Genomic DNA, 22,233 nt, shown 5'->3' on the forward strand with positions numbered 1-22,233 from the left:
TATTAAATGCTCTTTTATTTGGTCTCTTATTTTAAGTCACTTTGGTTTAAAGCATTTGCTGAATGAATAAATGTATACTACCATAAAAGGAAGTCTACTGCTATTTGCTTAAATGACTGCCATTAGTATTATAGACAAAAATGTAATTGTGCAAATCTAAACTTTTTCGTTATAAACAAATTAAATGAAATTTAATTTAGTCGAAGTCATTCATTTAAATGAAAAAAGATCAGCCAGTAAAAGCACTGAATAGATGGTAATTCCTTTTATATTCTTCTTTGTTTAGATACCCGTATTTTAGTGGAAACATAATCCTCATACATCCCTTTTGGTTTTTCTGTTTTGATGAGCTTATAATCTTTTTCTAAATTGTGGAAAAACTATGTAAAGGTGAGTACCGTTTTAAGTTTTTACATGTGTATTTGAAAAGTGCTAAAACCACTACAAGCAAAAGATCATTGTACTTCCGCAGTACTGTGCAAAACAATACCAGCTGCAAACACGTGTACAATTATTCAGTCTGACCAAAGAAGATACTTGCATCTGGACTGCGCAGTCGTCGTGCAGCTGACGACAGGCTGTGTTGATAGCCGTGGGGTAAATGTAGCTGTTGTAAATTGCTACCTGTGCTCTCTCTCTCCCTCCTCCTCATCTTTACGCTCTTATGAGACTTTCAGCGAGGGATTTGACAACCTCTAATTTCTGCCCTCACAAGATGAGAGCTTCTGTTATTAATATCTTCAGCCCACACTCGGTGGGGGAGCCAAAGGCTCAGCCTGTCACCGGGAGTAACTCTACAGTCATGCTGAAACTAAAGCTGAGGGCTATACTAAACGCATTTACTGTAAACATAGTGTGGTAAAACCCGTGCTCAAAAAGTCACACCGTCTATGCACAACATCTAGACAGACTGAACAAATTATCTTTATGCATCACAAATGACATGTCAAGCACAACCTCATATTAAAGCTCCAGCTAAATACACCGCAGGGAAGATAAGAAGGTTATTGGGTTACTTCAACACAGCCGTGTGCAGATATGGATGGCGTACGATTGTGTACAGAAAGCCCAATAAATGCACCTTTTTCCTGCCTTTAACATTTTCAAATATTTATTCACATTATGCTGTCCAGAGGGACCTTGATTTAATTTTGAAATCATAAAATGCTCATATAATGCATTGGATCACGCGCATTATGTACACCCAGAAGCTGCGAAATTGCACATGGTAATATAATACGATTGAAATATGCACGGCCAATAAAACAAACAGAAACCTCACAACGCAAACGATCACTGGCAAAACAATTACAAACCAACACAAACATTTGAATGGGATCAAAATGAATTTATTGATGTTACTGCCAGAAAAAAAACACTTTGCGTATGAGGCCGGCAGAAGCCAAAATTCCACTGAAATCATGGGAGGAACTGAGTTTATGACTCACGCAGGACTTAGCTCTGAGCCGCATATCTGCCGGGCCCACTGAGGATCAGGCTTTAGGTAAGGGAGAGCGCAAGAGTCACACAAAAAGCTAACTTCAAAACTGTGCTGATTTCAAATGCAGGTGGATTGCATTCTAAAAGAGCTATTAGTCTTTTCATGAGTGTGGAAAGCAAATATCTGGTTTCAAAAGGCTGTGAACAGGTCAACACAATTTGGTGTTGGGTGACTCATAGAAACAATGTCCACAGTGATGTCTTGCCTAGCAGGCGAGTGACCTCTGAGATTGTGAGGTGCCTGGTGAATGAGAGAGCCTTATGACGAGGTCAAGGATGAGATACTCACTCTCTCATTCGCTGGATTCTGCTCTCAGCCATTCTGGTATTGATGCCGATTGCTCCTAGAGAACCAGGCAGAGGCTTCAGATCCGCAGCTTCAGATACTGAAACACACACAATATATAAAATGCACACAAATTAAAGGTGTTTCATTCATTCTTTATATGAAACTAGTATTTTATAATAATATTAAACTCATCGAAAATATAGAATAACGCATATGCAACTATATGGGAATTAACCCCTTTTCAAATTTAAAGGGACAGTTCACCCAAAAATGAAAATTCTGTGATCAGCTCCAAGTTGTTTCAAACATTTTTAACTTGCAGGTTATTCATCCAATGAACACAAAAGAAAATATTTGGAAGAATGCTGGTTCTGGGGCAGCACTGACTTCCGTAGTAGGAAAGAAACTACCGCAGTAGTCAATGGTGCAGTTTGGCTCCCTACGTTCTTCAAAATATCTTCTTATGTGTAGTGCAGTCATACAGGTGTGTGAGTAAATGATGACAGAATTTTCATTTTTGGGGTGAACTATCCCTTTAAGCCAAGACCCCAGGTCAAATGGTCTATAAAATCATCAGGCACATTTCAGTCAAGTGGCCCTAAACCTTTAAAGGTAATGTATTGTGTTCAGCTGATCAGAACCCATCAGAACTTTGTTAATATGCCAAATATATGTACTGTATTAATGAACAAAGTAGCAAAAATAAACATGATAAGAAACAGCAGCACACATCACAGGCCCATAATGTTACAGAAAAAGAAAGGCTTAGAGAACAAGAAACAAATGTGTTTTCTTGTTCATATTTTCCAGGGAGTTTATTGGAAAGGTTTATGTGGGAAGTTAAACAAATGTCACATTTTTATGGCACAACATTACAGAGTTTACAACCTAGGCAACATCATTTCAGAGGATGTTGGAGGACAGTCAGTGCCAGACATTTAACACTGATTTAAAAAACCAAAACGGTCTGTAAAAGTTCTTGAGCTTGAATTACGCTGTTCTGTTAGCCGGTGCTGAATGAAGTCAGAGCTGTGAAAGTGGAGCTGAAGCAGAAAGCAGAATTTCTGAGCTGTCAGCTACAGTGACACGTGTTACGGTTCACAAAGCCAAGCCAGATTGTGTGCGTGTGTTTTAGAAAAGTCAGCAGGTGATGAGGGACACAGAAATCACGTGTCAAACCACCTTAAGCGTTGGGTTGTGTGCAACAACGGTGGGTTTATGTTAAAAATAACAGTAATATTTGCCAGTGTAGCCATATGATGAAAAAGCACTGTATGTGCGCCTTTTAAAATAGGTTTAAAAAATACTATCACATTATGTTACTATATCCAACTATTTCTAATAATTTTTTATTTCACATTCAATATGAATCAATATGATTAGTCAGTTCAGTATGAATGCACCATCTGGAATCAATCTTTTCATTTTTTAGGTGTCTTGAATTAAGAAACCAATTTTAAGCTGAGCTTTGGTTATATAAAAGCTCATTGTATTTCAAACGAACATCGTGTCAATGTCAGAACTGAAGTCGCCCACTGGTTCGCGAATGACTTTAGCCACTCACAGTATGCACTCCCGCATTTGTGATGATTGACAAACTGGTAACCATAGCAACGTATTTTTCGGCTAATGATTTGTTTTGTCCGTCACTTTAAGCTAAACCGCTGATACACGGCGTGTTGTGTTTATGCTCAGAAGGCTGCATCACACGGCGCCCTTTTGCAGTGTTGCCATGTTCGCTATTTATAAGCGCTTTTATACTTGTTGTTTGGTTTAGATCAAAAAGCCTCGGCACTTAGGTCTTAATAAAGGGACTGTTGCAGTTTTTGAGAATTTTAGGCCATATAAAATATATAAACAATTTTCATTTCAAGGTTTGTTTTCCTCTTATCTTTATTTGCTTATTTTTTCTCGTATACTTCCAAGTCTCCAATGCGGTCCGCCCTTTAAAACCATGCGGTTCTTAAGCCGGGCTCAAAAGCCAGGTAGAAAATAGGCAATTACTTATTGATTTTGATGTTCTCGAATGTAAAAACAACGCAAACTCGGAGAGCAAGACCTCGGACAACAGTATAAAATAATAAAAACGGCTAATTCAGGACACTTGTAAGGCAGAAACTGTATTATCTTGTTTTAGCTTTATCTGTTCTTTTTTATGGCTGAACAAATCTGACACTCATTGTGTGGACAAGAAGGCTGGATAAAGAAAGAGGAGAGATAAGGTCAGAAAAGTAGATTTCCGTTTGCCGAGCCAGAAGCCCAACCTTGGGCTAACATTACCCATCATGCATTATCCTAACACTCCTCTCAATAATCTAGGTCTACAGATAAAATAAAATAAGGACAACAGGAAAAGGGTTTTTAGTTTTTTTTTAATACATGGCTTCATATTAATGGTTATTTGAATGTCTTGCCATTTTGTAGATACACTAATAGGCTTACTTAAATTAAGAAATGAACACATAAGCATGCATGAGTAGACTCAACAAATTAAAAAGAAAATTCAATATAAACTCCAATCACATCTAATAAATTATAATTCTTGACACTTAATCCACATATAAAAGTGAATAAATGCCATTGCATTGAAAAACAAAAAGGCAAAATCAAGTGGCATTAATCTAAAAGAGACAAAACATGTCGCACTGTAAATAGGTTTAAATTAAAGCAATAGATTTTGTTTATAACTAAGACAAAACGTTTTTGTAACTGGATGTCAAACTCATGTGGTGAGTTGTGGTTAATCTGTAAGAACACTTGAGTGAAGATAAATTAAAAGACCTTTTGAGACCATCTGGTTGAAGGGGTCATATGGCACGAATCTGTGTCTTTGGTGTGTTTTAAGTTGCCCATGCATGTATTAGACAAATACAATTTCGTATCGGAAAAAATATGCATTTTATCTAAAAGCGAATGCTCACCCAGACCTGCCTGAAACGCCTCGTGTAGCCACACCCCACAAATCAACTTCAGCTCATGGTATGAGTTGACTAAGACCGCGAAATGTATACGCAAGTAAGCTGGGCGTACCTGTCAGTACAATTGCTTTGGAACCTGATGTTTTGAACCTTAAATTGTGTATACGCATTGAATTACATCTAAAACAAATGATAATATTAGTTCTAGCCGTGTCATATGACATTGTGACGAGAAACTGCATCTAAGAAGGTCTTGCATCGCTTGTTTGCAAGGTTAAAGCTTCTGTTTTCTGATGCAATACAAAACCATTTTAAAATGGTCCCATGGGTGCTTTGGGGTTACTAGACCCTCACCATGTTTGCTCTTATACAAATCCCTGACCTAATTTTTGCGCAATTCATCTGAATCCATATTTACTGTTATTACACATAGTACATACGATTCACATTCAATGTGGGATGGATGAAGTAAAGTCAATGGGAAAAATTCAATAAATAAATTCCTAAGGATAAATGGTCCAAGAGGACGATTTAAATAAAGCACCAGAAACTTAAGTAGGTAAAACAACCCAGGAAAGAAACTGAGAGTTGGACGGAAATACTCCTGTTAAATCAAGGAGGAAATGCACTTATCTGATATGGCCGTAAATAGCCTCACATGAATTACCTAATCAATGACACTACGGCTTCAAGTGGCAGACAAACAGGCTTCCTGACATTCTCTCCTCAGATTCATCAACACAAAAAAACTCTGCCTCACCCTACGAGAGACGTTTAACTGGCGAACGCGTTATTTTTCTCAATGGAGCTAAATGAGCGAGCTCACACATCTATCAAAGAATGCATCGCTTCAAAAAAACGGTGACCTTCAGGAAGGCAGCTTTGTGTCACGCTCACCTATCACGTATTTTTACAGTAAGGATTGGACAGCGATCTTGTATTTCACATCGGTCATTGAGTGTCTATGCATACAATATGTGTGTGCCTGTTGGAAGTATGATACTTACAATTTGGCATAACCAAAGATGAATGTATTTTATAGATTTTCATGTGTGGATTAAATAGGAAACTTCACTTACCATCTGAATCAACATGCAGAACACTCTCCATATGTCTGATCATAGCCTCCAGGTCACTGTCCTGTTATATAGATGGACACACGTACATACAGAATGTTCATTAATGGAGTTAAAATGTCAAGAGAACTCTGAATGTCCTGCTGGGGTTCTACATTTTTACAGAGACCCCTGGTTAAAACCCCTTGTGGTAGAGGATGGACGAAACCCAAAATATGTTCGATCCAGGTTCCTTACGAAGACATTAACACATTTTCCTTAGGAAAGAAATGCTTTTTGAAAGATTTGCAAGGATTAGGGTTATTATACACATTTGTAATGGGAGTCAACAGAGCGTATCCATCACTCACAGTGAAGTCTCGAAATGCAACACCTTTCCGGGTCAATGGGCTTCCTTTCTAAAAAGGGTCCCATGATCGGCAAGATGGAAGTGGTACCATGATGAAGGTTAACCTGAAGGGTTTTTCACTCCCACGGGGCATTTAACTTCTTAAAATGAAAGCCTCACTGTGTGTTCACACAGAGCGCGAATGAGGCGTCAAGCGCGAGTGATTTACATGTTAAGTCAATGCAAAGACGCGATAACGCGCTTGCGGCGCGAATAGCGCGAATGAGGCGGCGCGAATGACGCGAATAGCGCGAATGGCGCGAATGGCGCGAATGGCGCGAATGGCGCGAATTGCGCGAATTGCGCGAATTGCGCGAATTGCGCGAATGACGAGAATGACGCGAATTGCGCGAGTTGAAAAATCTGAACTTTGGCGAAAATTTGCGCCGCGTTAACCAATCAGGCGCCTGCTTGAGTAGTGACGTAGACGACGTAGCGAGCAGAGGCAGAAATAAAAAACGGAGGACAAGCTCATCTCAGTGTGTGGACACCCGGAGCTATATGATACGTGTTCATAAAAATAGGAATAAAAAGGATCTTGCTTGGAAGAAAGTGAGTGAGGAGGTCGGAGAATCCGGTAAATTGTAAAAACATTTTCGTGAAGCGAATTTCACTCGCGAATGACGCGAATAGCGCGAATGACGCGTTTTTCACGCGCGAATAGCGCGAATGACGCGAATGAAGCGAATGAAGCGAATGAAGCGAGTAAACACAAAATGTTCAAGCGTCAAACTACTCGCGAATAGCGCGTTTTTGACGCCTCATTCGCGCTCTATGTGAACACACAGTCAGGGTAGACATGGATCGAATGAGTTTAAATCAGAGGTAAAAGCATCGTCCGTTGCCACATTCAAAGTCCAATTGGTTTGCAGAAAGCATAGATCAGTTCATTGCTTACGGGACCCCGCAAGTGCATTTTGGTAGATAGAAGGCCTTTGGGCAGTTCACAGGTTTCAAGCAAGCCATCTGTGCAAAACATTGAAATGGGAAAAATGCAGCTACAGCAGAAGAACTGGCGATTTATTATCTAGCTATTTACAAAATGCAATCCACCATTCTTCTGTTCAAGGGAATTTCACCCGGCCATGGCTGGCAGCACAAACATTGTCAGCTTTGCTCTCACTGCGAGCCAGCTAATTATCAAATATCCACTGGGGCAGAAGTCTATTCCACTGTCCCCTTTGGTTTCATACTTATACCATCACGGTTCTCCGCTTTTTCCCTCTCGATAGTGACAAATAGTTTTAATCTATCTTGGAAAGCCTGATCGAATCGTGCAGAAGTCTGGTATTGGATTGCGGATTTACTGTAAGAGTCTGTTGAGGTGGCTGGTCCCATCTTGAGTCCAGATGAGGCCGTGGCCTTCGGGGGAGTCTGATTTTGCACATTTACCATTTTACTGTGGCAGCAACTCACTAAAACCATGAGCTTGTTAAACTCCATTTGGACCGCATGCAAAATTCATTTGCATAATTTGTGCTACATCACGGACAAGTGGTGTTATATTAGCTGTACATTAAATGTTACCTGTGGGGCTCGAGTGCGTGTGAAATGTGATTGAATTCATCTTCATGACATGTGATGTCAAGCTTCATAAACAGATGAGCCTATCAACGAGAGCTTATTAAGACTTGAGGGTTTTTGAGAGCGTGTACTAAATCATAGAGCTACTGGAAAGTAAAGGAAGGGCGCTAGAGGTATACCAACCCAGAAGTGTCCTTGAAGAAAGGAAGAAGTATGCGGCTGGCAAATGTATATACTAGATCTACGTTTTTTGTTGACTGTGGGTAATTTCACACCCATACATTGAGGAAATTGATTCTTAAAAATAGTGATCTACCTACCTAAAAAGCATTCAAGGCATTGAATTTCTCATGCGGTTTTAGAGAATTTAGCTATTTTTTGAGGTGTGTTTGTAATGTCTAGCATTTCAAATAAATAATTCTGGAGGTTGTATTTCCCAAAACTACTTTAGAAAGTAGCTGCCACATAGGGAGAATTGAGTAAGGTGCCTCACTAGGTTCAAGTTTTGTTTCTATTCATCTACTTGGGCAGCAGCTCACCACTTCTGTCAACCGTCAGACCACATACGAGAAGTTAAATTACGACATGTACAATTTGGCGAAGCATCACCAAGTCAAGTCCGCTATAAATGTAAATATCACACAGTCATGATGATTGACACCCACTCCCCTCCGGCAGCCGTTCTGTCCTCACCTGTCTACATGTCTGACAGGAAGGGTCTGTGGGGAGATCATCCTCCGAGTCTCTGTCTCCATCTGATTCCTCCTCAGAGCATGACTCAAATTCATCCACAGAGTAAAATGCCTCCGCCGCCTGAGGATCTTCTGGGATGGCTGAAACGATTACAAAAACACAAAAGAATGGGAATGCAAATTATAGGAAGCATCTTTTGTAATTGTTTATGTTTACATTACATGCCTGACGGGTCATTTATGCCAGGGCTGGCTCTTTGGCTTAATAAACAAAACATATCAAAAGTAAAAACTAACAAATTAACACCAAATTAATATACATATGAAGAGTTTAGATGCAAAACCCTATAAACGCCACCTCTGTCAAAAATGAGCTATTTAGTGAATGCTCTCCACACAAAGTCAAGGTTACTTAAATAATTTTGCTTACAAACGCGCTAAATACCAAACTCTGCCCAGTCCTAAATATATGGTATTACTGAAAGTAAATGTAGGAGCCTGATAAAAATGCTCATTTGAAAGCAAAATGTATTGAGAGGGTTAATTCTGTGAACTATAACAATAGTTCTTAAACATTTTATAAATATATAACAAAAATATTATTTTATCTATATATTTAATAAATATTTGCAGAAAATGAAAGCTGGAGAAGCAGGACAACATAGTGAATATGATTTGTCAGACATCATGTGACAAATCATATTCACCATTACACAACCTAAATATTTGTACATGTATTTAAGAAAAGTTCAAAATTATTATTTTATGCAATGACCTCAAATTTTATTACAGTCTTCATGTGTCTTGTCATGCTGTTAGTCTTTCACATTCAACAAATACAGGACTGAAATGGCCACAAAACATCTAGAAACACTGATGAAACGAAAATTTGGAATGGTTTCTTAATTCTTTCAATAAAATTTTATATTTATAGTCAATAAAATATATAGAATACACGTATTAAAGTTAAATAAAAACTTACCTACAACAAGAAATAACAGAATGACTCTAATAAAACTGAAATTATATGGAAGAAAATATATGCTATTCCCACATAATGACTCCACCCCAACACTCAATATACATAATACTGATCAAAAAGTGGAAAAGCTGCTATAATTTAAGATACTATTAAATGATGCTGTGGCCGTCCCATCGAACAAAGCAAATAGATCTGTGCCCCTTTAATCTCTGTAAGGTTGGTGGGCAGCAGGAAATAACCCACAGCATACCTCTAAATCCTAACAATTATGTGAACAAATGAAAAGAGATAACTATACACAGAAAAAGAGAATGGGAGAGAGAGAGAGAGAGAGAGAGAGAGAGAGAGAGAGATAGCGACCAAAAGGATTACACAGTTCCATGCCTCTGATTCTATTAGACAGCTGTGCAGGGACCGGACCATACAACTGGAGACACTGAGATGGCTGGAGAGATGGAAGAAGTGAGTGTTAGACTGTTCTTTACTGGGTGGGATCCAGCATTCACTGCCTCAACGGTTTAATGTTCTTCTTTAGATGTCTCCACCTTAGCTCATTCCTGCACAGTGTGAATGAGAACGGCAATGTGTGAGCATGTACATCTCACACATGCGTAACAAGGCCTGCCACCTTACAAGACCCCAGAATTAGTTCATATGCTGTCTAAACAAACACATAATAGGCTTCTACACAAAGCGGTAGGAGATAAAAGATAATCTTTAATCATTCAAAAGGTAACGCAAGTTCTACTGCCCACTGCATTACAACTGCAGCGGTTTAGATAAAACCTCATTGAAATTTTGCTTATTGCTTATAACCACAGTAAATTTATACAAAGTGTATGCATAAACTATTGCATAAATAGCGTTATGGTATGTCATTCTAAACATTAAAGGGGATGTGCAACGGTGTTTCATGCATTCTGACTTCTTTACCATGTTAAACGTGCTGTCTTCTCATGCTTGACATGGTCAATTTGTTACAACGAGTTGGATGTATGACATAGTTTTTCATTGCTCGATACACTCCCCCAGTGTTCCTATAGGTTTCGGAACAGGAAAATCTGTTTCGTAAAAACATTGGACAAAAATCCCGGAAAAGCAAGACCCACCCGCCAACCTGCCAGAACGAGAAGAAAGAGCACGCCCACGCGTCAACCAGGGCGAGCAAGAGAATGACCATGCGCACCGGGTTCGCAAAGTTCACTGCATTTCGATGAGGAATGGTGGATATAACGCTGGATTTTTTTCACGCTCAGCATTAGCTTTTGACCAAGCGCCCTGAGTCGAAAAAGCTGGAAAAGCGTTCACCTGGTCAATGTCACTTTGTACTCCGTCATACAATCACAGTACATGAGGGGTGGGATCATACACAGCAACAAACCAGCGGCTGCAAACAACAATGAAGGAGACATTTCTTGCCAACAAAATACCGGCAGCTCTGTCCTTTCCTCCTACGTGCTTCTTACATTCTTTCTTTCAAAGCAATGGCCTGAGCAAGTTGTCTACCTTGTGAAGACATTTTACAACTGCAAATATCACTGCTGAAATGGACGCTACATTCACGAACACTCGGTATCATAGTAACCACAGCGTCTCGTGAAATGCCCGCGTAAAAGCGCCTCGGTGGACACAGACCCTAACATGATATATGCAGAAACTGATTTATAATATGTGTCTGTTTTTCAGCCCTGTCTATAATAGTAAATGACTCCCCCCCCCCCCCTCAATAAATTGCAACCTGCGAACCTTAGAATTAAAGAAGAAATGCAACAAATCAGCCCTGGAAACCATTTATATCACTGAACGGATAGCCTTGTCTCATCTAGTAAAGAGGATTAGTCCTGAAAAACAGCAGAGCAGAATTTCTCCAGAATCATTGTGCAGAGAAGCATCTGTGGTATATATCAGATCATTTTATGCTCAGACCTCCGTCATGTCCCATTGGTTTGCACCTCTGTAACTGCCAATCACAAACATTAGTAAAGGACCATGGGATTCCCTGAAGCAGTTGAACTCATTCTAAGCTAAATTATTATTTTGCTTTTTAAAAAGCTCACAACAGTGTCAGAAAATAATTTTAAAAGGGCTCCTTATTTCTTGTCAATGATACATCAAAAGTGTTAACTCAAGCAACCATTAGCTGACATTTCCACTCTCTTAATACGATACCATTAGCTTTAACACTTCGAGTCTCGACCCTTGGTCAAGGTTTCTCTTGCGAGCACCCCATCAAAGGATTGTGTCTGAAACCATTTCTGGAGGAATCATAATTCACATCTTAGAAATTGAACGTTAAAAGAGCAATTTATTGAGCAATAACAAAAGAGTGATTTATCTATCGTATTTTGAATTGAACATTGGTGTCTTGTCATATTTCACCACACAATAATTTTATAAAAGCAATAACTCACTTTCCTGTTATTTTAACAAGGTTACAGAGGTTACGAGTTTAACCACAGAAAATGTATCCGCTCTTGGCTAATTGTTTGAATAAACCTGTGAGTTGAGGCAATACTCTATTATACTCTACAGCTACTTGCTAATACTAACATTACAAGATTTGCATAAAAATAAAAGCCATTCAAAGCAAGTTCAAGGGCTGGAGTCAATAGACAAGGTTTGCATGTAATGCGCTTATTGTCAGAGCTATTTCATCTAAACAGCATCTTGCCAAATGACAGACGTCCCTTGTGTAGTCATTATAGTTAAACTGGAGACATGAGTTGAATCATGCAGTATGTTTATTTACTGCAAGAACTCAAAAAGACTGTCGGTAAATGGCGTCTTGGTCCTTGAAAAACAAGCTTAATTAAAACGATAAACTCTGAAGAAGGCCAGAAAAGCAAAATAATGATCTTTGAACAAATAACATTCAAATCCAGAGGACCAATCAACCCTGTATATAATGTAGTTATGATAACCCACACAATGTTTATCTTGGGGACTACGCACAGAATTGATCTTTAAGCCCTATTCATGCATTATTAATTTGCTGTATACTCGCCTTTCAGATCATTAAAAAAACGTAAGGCAACTAAATAATAAACAAATCAGCGTTTTCATGTGGTTCCATTAGTCTCTCTGTTTTTTTGCTGAAAATTTCTTGTATAGCCTACTCAATAACACCATTCAAGATATGTTTAGGTTGAACCCCCTTACTGTTTTCTTACACCCGCATGAAATACAATGTTTTATGACACCTAATTCAGATTCACCACTGACTGCACCCCGGGCATCATCTATCAATAAATCACACTGTATGGATTCTCTCAGAGTCATCTAGAAGAGTACAGCTGCGCCTCGGGCCTCATTCAAAACATGTAATTTACGGATGAATCTAAAGTGACTAGACACGGGAACCGATGGATATCCTCTCAGGACTTCCTCAAAACACATCAAAACACAACCCGATTAAGAAGATTAAGGAGGCGTTTGGGCCATATCTAGGCTTTACCTTGATGACAGTGTTGATGGTAACAGATTGAGTCACTGAAAACCATGAGCATGAGCAGTTTGGATTCTACAGTCAAAAAATAGGTAACGTTTTACAATACTCTGTTATTAGTTAACAATAGCAAATGCTGTAGAGCTTTCAAGCGGGTGTCACTACTGTTTGCGGGTGTATATTAGGATTGATGGATGTTATTTTTTATTTTTCTTGTTTGAGGAAATAAGTGTACATTTATTCTCATTCTAATTGCGGGTACATTTATGTTATCATCTTACTAGGTGGCAGATATGTTTATTGTTGTTCCTAGTTACCAGATTGTGTGTTTGTATGTGTGTGGTTGGTGAGTGCACAGGCGCCGCCTTTAGTTTCATTTTTTATTCTGTTGTTGATCAGGACTGGTGCGCTTGCCGGTGAGTATCTGTAATCTGGCATTGCTAGTAGTTTGGATCGAAAGTTAATATTTCCAGATTGTGTAATTTCATTAGTTCATTTTGATGTATTGTTTTGTGGTTTTATTGCAGGTTTACAACCTAGCGATCTTTCAGTTAGTAAAATGACGAGCTAAACGTCACACAAAACTAGCTGTGTATGTGTTCTAAATAAAAACTCAAAAAGTGGCTCGAGTTGTATCCGCCGTGCTTGTCCTGAAACCTTCCAGTGGGGAGTTTATTGAGCTACAGTGGGTAGCTTGGTGAAAAAACTGGACAAATGCATTAGCTAACAATGAGCAATTGTTTATTGTTATTCAGCATTTATGAATCCTGTCCATGCAGTGATTCATGTTAGTTCATGGTGCATTAGCTAATGTTAACGGTGACCATTTTATGCATGTATTTATTGTGTATTAGTAAATGCTGAAATTAACATGAATTAATATTAATAAATGCTGTAGAAGTATGTTCATTGTTAGATCATATTAACAAAAGCGTAAACTAATTGTCAACAGATAGCACCTGATTGTAAAGTGTTACCAGAAAATAATTACATATTACAAATTTGGTTATCGCCTGCCACACAAGCCATTACCTCAAGCCAACTGTATGAATAAGAACGGAAGACAAATAGTCCAATAATACAGAATTGACATGTTACACTGGAATCGATGAAGAAATAAAGCAAAGTAGGTTTGCTATCTGATGCATGACAGGAACTTTATAAATCTAGAACTAGTTTAGCATCACACTTGCAGAATGCAACGTTCTGTCTCCCATAATGTCTGGCTGGCCATTTTTTTACTCTTATGATTTCTCCTTAACGGCAAGCATCGCTGTGTGGTGGAGCATCATTAAAACATCTAGGAATCATTTGAATTTCAAATCGAAAGGGAATACTATTTCCCCCCACTATTTTAAATGTGTCTGCACGTGTGTGTGTGTTCGACAGTGAAGTGTAATACTCATGGTACCTCGCTCTGTTCTGGGATCTGTTGTTTGTTAAACCATGGAGAAAGAGGCGGTGGAGCGACAAGCACACTATGAATTTTAATGAAGTTGTAGAAGGGGCGAACGAAGCCAGTTCTGAAGGAAAGTTTAACTTTCTGATTTGGAAGAGATAGGATGGAATTTCAGACGACACACAATTCATGATAGACTTCAAAAAGTAAGAAAAAAGTATCCGGGGAGCTTGGTTTTAAATCGTTCTAATGAATCCACTTGATGAAAGTTTAATGAAACAATGTGCAAGAAATACCTTCCAACTAAAAGCTAAAACGTCTTTGCTGTCTTTATTGCACATTCTGTATAGGATGGCTGTTAAAAACACTTAAAAGTAATGATCAATGAATAAAATAGCCAACCCAGGATCATTTTTGATCCTGGGTTATCTTATTTACTATTTCTCAATACTCAAGAGTAAAAAACACTGTTTTATGGCACACATGTGTACTCACCGTGATTTGTTGGCACAAACATGCTCATCTTATCAGGGAGCTCAGCAAGGTTTCCCGCCAGCTCCAAGTTTTCATTTAGTGTCCCGCTCTGAATCGTTTCAATCTGGCTAATAGGGTCTTCCGTTCTCACCTGTTTAAAAATATGTACAAAAATATATTACATTGAGATATACTCACTGAAATGAGCAGGAACTGTGTCTTATTTAGATTATTTGCTGTATAAAGAGTGAATTGAAACTTCCAAAGGAAACACAAAAACAGTGTGGCCTATTTATAACAACTGTTGTGTTGCACGGAGTGGTTATGTTTCATATTTGAGGAAATAACAAAAATGCTATTGGCACAGGTTACCTTTAAAACGTCCACACTGACTTTCTGGAAGTTTTTGGACTTGTTCTCTTGCATGCGAAGGTGATTTTCTTGATATTTTTCCTCTACAATTTGCCTATAGTGAGATAAGTCCTGTATTATCACTCCCAACAGTATGCGCTCAAAATGTATACACAACAGGACAGCCTAACAAATAGAAGTAACTGCTTAATCATTTACAATTATCTAAAAGGAAATAAATATTATGTTCTATAAATGCAATATTTATAGATATAGAAAATAATACGGTGTTTACAAAAAGGTATTACAAGAAGCCATACAAAAGTTTTATATGCGATGAACAGACCACAAGTAAATACACATCTTTTATAATTTAACAAAAATCTTATTCAAAATCAGCTTTCCTTAACACGTTCCTACGAGTTCAAGTAGCAATGCAGTTCTTAAAGAAAAACAACTAATTGACCCAGGTTACAAAACTGGCCTGAATGACTAAAAGCTTCAAAACTTGAGTCTCCATTCATCAGAAAAAAAAATCACACGTGCAAAGACCAAAATCTGACAAAATCGTTTCGCCATGAAAAAGTACAGTCCTGACACTTGCGCTTTCCTCACATTCAGTGAGACACTCTCGATGTTCTAATTATCACTCACTTCAGTTTTTTTGCTTTCTCATCTGCTGCTTGAAGTTTGCGCAGTCGCATGCGTTCTCTCGGGCTCATTTTCTGCACCTCTGATCTTGCCCGCAGCGTCTGCAGATGCACCTTCTTCTGTCTGTGGGTTTCAAGGACAGAGGGTTACCAGAATGATAAATGTGCTGCTTTAAAAGCATTTTTTGCCATGTGAGATCAGCACTGATGCAAGAGCTTGAACTAAGTGTTCCATTTATTTATGAAAACGGGCGAAATGGAGCAGATAGCAGGTAACAAGCAGCCAACAAACACCTGGCATTCATGATAACTACTTGAAAACGATTGACAAAGCAGCCTTGAATGCACCTGTTTGCAGAGTTTGGTAAAACTTTATAATATATCAAACATTATTTAATGCTTAACATACTATATATTTAAATAGCTAGAAACGTAAGATAATAATAAACGTATTCAACATTACCTAAACATTATCTGATCATTATTCATTGTAAATTAAAATGCTTACAAATGTCCTAAAACTTTGAATTCATATGATGATACACATCTTGAAAACCTACAAAAAGATTATATCAGATGTTATACAATGATTGAAAGCTATTGTTATTGTACAACACTTTTGCTGCTATTGAGTATGATATGGCTACGGTTAGGGACAGGTTAAGTGGTATGTGTAGGTTTAAGGGTTGGTTATGGGGTCAACAGTGTACAGAGGTCAAGTTGATGACTATGAACAAATTTATGACCTTTACAGACCAAGTTTATGAATAATACGTTAAAAGTAAAGTTTGTGAAGTATAATACAGATGCAAGTTTTTAACTACATTTACAAATGCAAAGTTTTTTCAATACATATAAAGTATATAAAATAAACTTAATCATTGTATAATTTCATATATTTTTTTTAATTATTAAATATTTTCATTTACATTTGACATTTAGTCATTTAGCAGACGCTTTTATCCAAAGCGACTTACAAAGAGTTCAGGGAACAATAAGCGATATGTCATAAAAGAGCAATAGAACATTAGGTGCTAATACAAGGTTACTAGTTTTAACAAAAGCTAGACCACTAGACCATTAACAAGAACATTATCTCAAATTTCTAGCCATGTGAGCTATGTGAACATAATGAACTATAAAGTATTACCAAGAGGTTTAAAGTATCTACTTTATAAAAAACGAGAAATAAAAAAACAGAGAGTACATAAAATAGATCTATGTAATTTCCATACTTACATTTTTGTTATTTCATACTTTTTTGCTCTTTATTATTCGTTTTTTGACTGAAACTTTTATAACATACAAAATTTGAATATTATAAGGAGATTTCATTTTATATTGAAATTTAATCCAACAATAAGTGGTAGACTCCAAGAAGGTAAAATAGCATATCATTAAATTATTCATGAGCACTTGTGTTAGACAGCTTCAGACACTTTGTGTGCATTCTTAACCACACATAGCCTACCAGAAGAACATTCGAAGCAGCTAATGAGCACAACATTCGTCACATTGCCCAGTTCAAAGCCAGGCCATGCAAAATCTCACGAAAGAATACAAATAAAATATGCAATAATGTCTAACACAGCTGTTCGAGCATTGATTTTCATGAATATGATTGACATGTGCACCGGGGTTTGAAATCTCTAATGAGTGTGGAACGCAATGACTGAATAAACGAAGGTCTATACTCTTAAACCGTCACTTCATTAACATTTTCCAAACGCTGTGAATGCTGCAACAGAGCTACTGTACGTATTTTTAGTTTCCCCAACACTCGGGTGTGAAAAAGGAGGGGAGGAGACACAAAAACAGACGCGTTCCCAGTAATCCCCAGTGTGTACCGTGTCACGCGTCTTTCAGCTGACGACTTCGGTGGAGGGCGGGCTGTAAGTATCTCTCTGTGCCATCACAGACTCTTGACTCTAGATATACTTACAGAGCTCTTAAGATCTGTGATGCATCTCTCTCTTCCCCCATCGACCTCTCTTGCAGTGTCTGGCAGGAGAATTTGTGTTTCATGCACTAAAGTGAAGGGGGGGAAGAGCCAAGATTGTTATTAAAGTTTTCTAAAAGACTATATAATGTACATTAGTGGATGCGGACATATGAAAAGGGAAAAAAAGCAAAACAACAAAGACTAATGTTTTTTCGGTTACACTTCATATTAAGGTACACAAATGTATAATTAACGACTTGCTAGTTAATCGTTCATTAATAGTGAGAATTGGTCCCTATCCTAAAAGGTACAGTTTCTAACAGTTTTTCCTCATTTTTTTATGTTGAGTAAAACCTATTGTTATTTGGTGGACATTGAGCAGAAACATGTAAAATAATGTATAAATAATCGATTATCGAAGTACTAGGGGCTATACATTTATACATAGGTATCTGCAATCCATGGGATCGAACCCACAGCCTTGCGTTGTTAAAGCAATGCTCTTACCACTGAGCTACAGGAAATCCATCTTTAATTTTTTTTTTTTTCTAAAAAATGAAATCACACACAAAAGGTGTGTGCGACCATTGTGGCTATTCAGGCAAAATATTGAACGAGTGCTGAATTATATAAGATATTATCATATCACTGCTGTCCTTCTGAAACCTCTTATATACAGTAATGGCCAAAATTGTTGGCACCCCTGAAATATGTTCAGAAAATCAAGTTTGTCATACAGAAAAGTATTGCATTAACACATGTTTTGCTATACACATGTTTTATTCCCTTTGTGTGTATTGGAACAAAACGAAAACAAGGAGGGAAAAAAGCTTATTTGACAATGTCACAAATAACTCCCAAAATGACCTGGACAAAATTATTGGCACCCTTAACTTAATATTTGGTTGCACACCCTTTGGAAAAAATAACTGAAATCAATCGCTTCCTACAACACTCAATATACTTCTTACACCTCTCACCCGGAATTTTGGACCACTCTTCCTTTGCAAACTGCTCCAGGTCTCTTATATTGGAAGGGCGCCTTTTCCCAACAGCAATTTTAAGATCTCTCCACAGGTGTTCAATGGGATTTAGATCTGGACTCATTGCTGGCCACTTCAGAACTCTCCAGAGCTTTGTTGCCATCCATTTCTGGGTGCTTTTTGAAGTATGTTTGGGGTCATTGTCCTGCTGGAAGACCCACGATCTCGGACGCAAACCCAGCTTTCTGACACTGGGCCCTACATTTCGACCCAAAATCCTTTGGTAATCCTCAGATTTCATTATGACTTGCACACAGTCAAGGCACCCAGTGCCAGAGGCAGCAAAACAACCCCAAAACATCTTTGAACCTACACCATATTTGACTGTAGGTACTGTGTTCTTTTCTTTGTAGGCCTCATTCCGTTTTCGGTAAACAGTAGAATGATGTGCTTCACCAAAAAGCTCTATTTTGGTCTCATCTGTCCACAAGACGTTTTCCCAGAAGGATTTTGGCTTCCTCAAGTACATTTTGGCAAACTGTAGTCTTGCTTTTTTATGTCTCCGTGTCAGCAGTGGGGTCCTCCTGGGTCACCTGCCATAGCGTTTCATTTCATTTAAATATCAACGGATAGTTTGCGCTGACACTGATGCACCCTGAGCCTGCAGGACAGCTTGAATTTCTTTGGAACTTGTTTGGGGCTGCTTATCCACCATCCGGACTATCCTGCGTTGCAACCTTTTATCAATTTTTCTATTCCGTCCTCGTCCAGGGAGATTAGCTACAGTGCCATGGGTTGCAAACTTCTTGATAATGTTGCGCACAGTGGACAAAGGAACATCTAGATCACTGGAAATGGACTTGTAAACTTGAGATTGTTGATATTTTTCCACAATTTTGGTTCTCAAGTCCTCAGACAGTTCTCTTCTCCTCTTTCTGTTGTCCATGCTTAGTGTGTCACACACAGACACACAATGCAAAGAATAAGTCAACTTCTCTTCTTTTTATCTGCTTTCAGGTGTGATTTTTATATTGCCCACACCTGTTACTTGCACCAGGTGAGTTTAAAGGAGCATCACATGCATGAAACAATCTTATTTATCCACAATTTTGAAAGGGTGCCAACTATTTTGTCCAGGTCATTTTTGGAGTTTTGTGGTACATTATGTCAAATTAGCTTTTTTCCCTCCTTTTTGTGGTTTTGTTCCAATACACACAAAGGGAATAAACATGTGTATAGCAAAACATATGTTAATGCAATAGTTTTCTGTGAGAAATACTTGATTTTCTGAAAAGATTTCAGGGGTGCCAACTATTTTGGCCATGACTGTATATACGTCCATATTTTGTGATTTAAATTTTTATTATTATTATTAATCACCCTTCCTGTTTATCACTGGGTTTTGCAAATATCTAACCAAAAAAAAGAATAAAAAAAAGCTTTTCCATTTTGACAACACAGTATGTAATCATTTAAAATGGTACAATGTTTTTTCTATTTCCTGAAAAACATTGAATTAGGACATCCAATGTTTCAAAAGGACAAAAATGTTTTTAATATGACTGTTTTTGTCAATACCAGAATATTGTGACACCCCTAGCACATACATACTGTACGCACGCGCGCACACACATTGCAGTGTTCACAAAAAAATTGCGGCCATCCTCTTGTGCAATAACCAGCACTGCATATTAATAGACAACATTTCTCACAGTTTCAATTTCACACTGAAAATCAATTGGGATGCGGATGATCTGAAATGCAGCCCATTCATTCTGATTAGTCAATTTTTCTATGAAAGAACTTTCCCATCATTTGTATTTGACAGAGCAAAAAAGCCAATTTTGTGGACTAAACCAATACTGCCTTTAAGAAAGAAAAAATACAGTAAAGATTTTTGCCGCGTTTCAGATATTTCTCTTGAGAAAAGAGCCACTTTCCTTATCCCCAGAGTTTCAGAGTGATCTTATAATGTCACAAGCAGAGCTCAGATTTGCCAAATCTGCAAACCAAAAAAAAAATTATCTAACATTTCTATATACATTTTTTTTTCATTATTTTACATCTACAATTCAGTGTATACCTCCATACTCCATCCCTAAGCAATTTTAGGAGAAACAAGCTGATACTTAAATGAAACAAAACCATCAAATCCCCTGAGCAACAACAGTTTCCACTGGGTGTACATCAGAGTTCGTATAAAGACTGACCGGTGTATGGGTCACCACAACTACACAAGGTTTTCTGTGTTGCAGGAAGGGATGACAAAGACAAATTTCCATTTACAGAATACAAGAAATTTATAAAACGCATTTATAATGCAATGGAAACTGTACATACTGAACTGTTACCACAACGGAGAGAAAAGCCACCAGAGAGCATTGTGTTTAGATTCACTCTCTCTTTCTCTGATTACATGTTTCTGAAATGGTGATGTTGTGAAAGACAATAGTAGACACATCCCACCAGGAGCTGTCAGGGGGGTTGAAGGGATCACAAGCCTCCAAATGCAAATTACGCAGCTTGATGTAAACAAACCTATACAAGTGATGAAAGGGCACTACGAATATGGTTACATTAAACAAGGGCTATAAAAAAATTATACGAGAAAGTCTTTACATGCTCACACCCTTATAAGGACATCTTATATGATGATGCTTGTATAGTATAGTGAAATGGGATTTATGACGTTTTATGGGATGAAAAATCATATCGACCACCACCATAGACAAATAACTCCAAGATGTTCATGACAAGCAGTGAATGGAATTACTTGGATGGAATTGACTTTCTAAACAATGTACGAGTTTGAATTTCTAAACAATGTATGAGATTCGGACATTAACACCTATCCATCCATCCATCCATCCATCTATCCATCTATATTTGAAAAGCAGCAGGTAATATGGTAGTTTACCAAAGGGTGTGTGAGAAAAATACAGACAGGATTAAAATCACAGTCTCTGTAAAACACAAGTTTAGCCCTGTCTGAATAGGACAGACAGAAAGAAACTACCTGAACTTTTTTACCAGTATGAGAGATGCATACGAATTCACATATGCCAGGGAACAGGGCCAACTACGACATGCCAAAATCAATACACTCGGCCAGCGGTAACAATGCCAATCACTGACATTTCAACAGTACAATCTGAAAAGGTTACGCACAGGGTGAGATGAATGTGATGAGTATGCATAACAGACTTTTGGAAACCCATTGAGCCTGGCCGGCAATCAAAGTATTCCTGTTGCATTATGGCCCTTCCCATTAATCTTTCAAGCAGATATTTAGAGCAACCGGTGGGATGCCCTCCCGAAAGCCTTAGGCGGATTAACAGAATCTCCTCACCTGCAAGCTCTTTTCTATGAACGGGCTTTTCAGAGCATTTGAGGCAGAGATCCTGCGTGAAGAATCCCTTTCGAACATACTAGAGACAGAGAAAGCGAGAGGGAAGAGAATCCAGTTAAAGATGAAATGCTAATCTTGAATGCTTCTAAACATGCTTAGGTTTTGAATAATTTGTTTTGAAACAGTCTGAAGCAAATATGCCACAGATTGATCCACACCGAAATGACCGATATATCCTGCCGGTTCGAGTCGACATGGCCCAATTTGTGCC

At 38.1% G+C, this 22,233-nt stretch overlaps 1 protein-coding gene across 1 annotated transcript in view; it reads right to left on the bottom strand.

Annotated features, from left to right (window-relative positions):
* nek11 (NIMA-related kinase 11) overlaps positions 1 to 22,233 on the bottom strand; it is a 54,916-nt gene that overhangs the window by 6,737 nt on the left and 25,946 nt on the right. Inside the window, exons 8-15 of the mRNA XM_079469046.1 lie at positions 21,963 to 22,041; positions 17,631 to 17,716; positions 15,693 to 15,812; positions 15,060 to 15,153; positions 14,709 to 14,838; positions 8,389 to 8,528; positions 5,787 to 5,847; positions 1,790 to 1,886 (exon numbers count right to left, since the gene is read on the bottom strand). Of these exons, the coding sequence (XP_079325172.1) occupies positions 1,790 to 1,886; positions 5,787 to 5,847; positions 8,389 to 8,528; positions 14,709 to 14,838; positions 15,060 to 15,153; positions 15,693 to 15,812; positions 17,631 to 17,716; positions 21,963 to 22,041 (807 nt within the window). The remainder of the gene's footprint in view (positions 1 to 1,789; positions 1,887 to 5,786; positions 5,848 to 8,388; positions 8,529 to 14,708; positions 14,839 to 15,059; positions 15,154 to 15,692; positions 15,813 to 17,630; positions 17,717 to 21,962; positions 22,042 to 22,233) is intronic.

This window comes from Barbatula barbatula (genome assembly GCF_947034865.1).
Source record: "Barbatula barbatula genome assembly, chromosome: 12".
In the NCBI taxonomy this organism is placed as follows: Eukaryota; Metazoa; Chordata; class Actinopteri; order Cypriniformes; family Nemacheilidae; genus Barbatula; species Barbatula barbatula.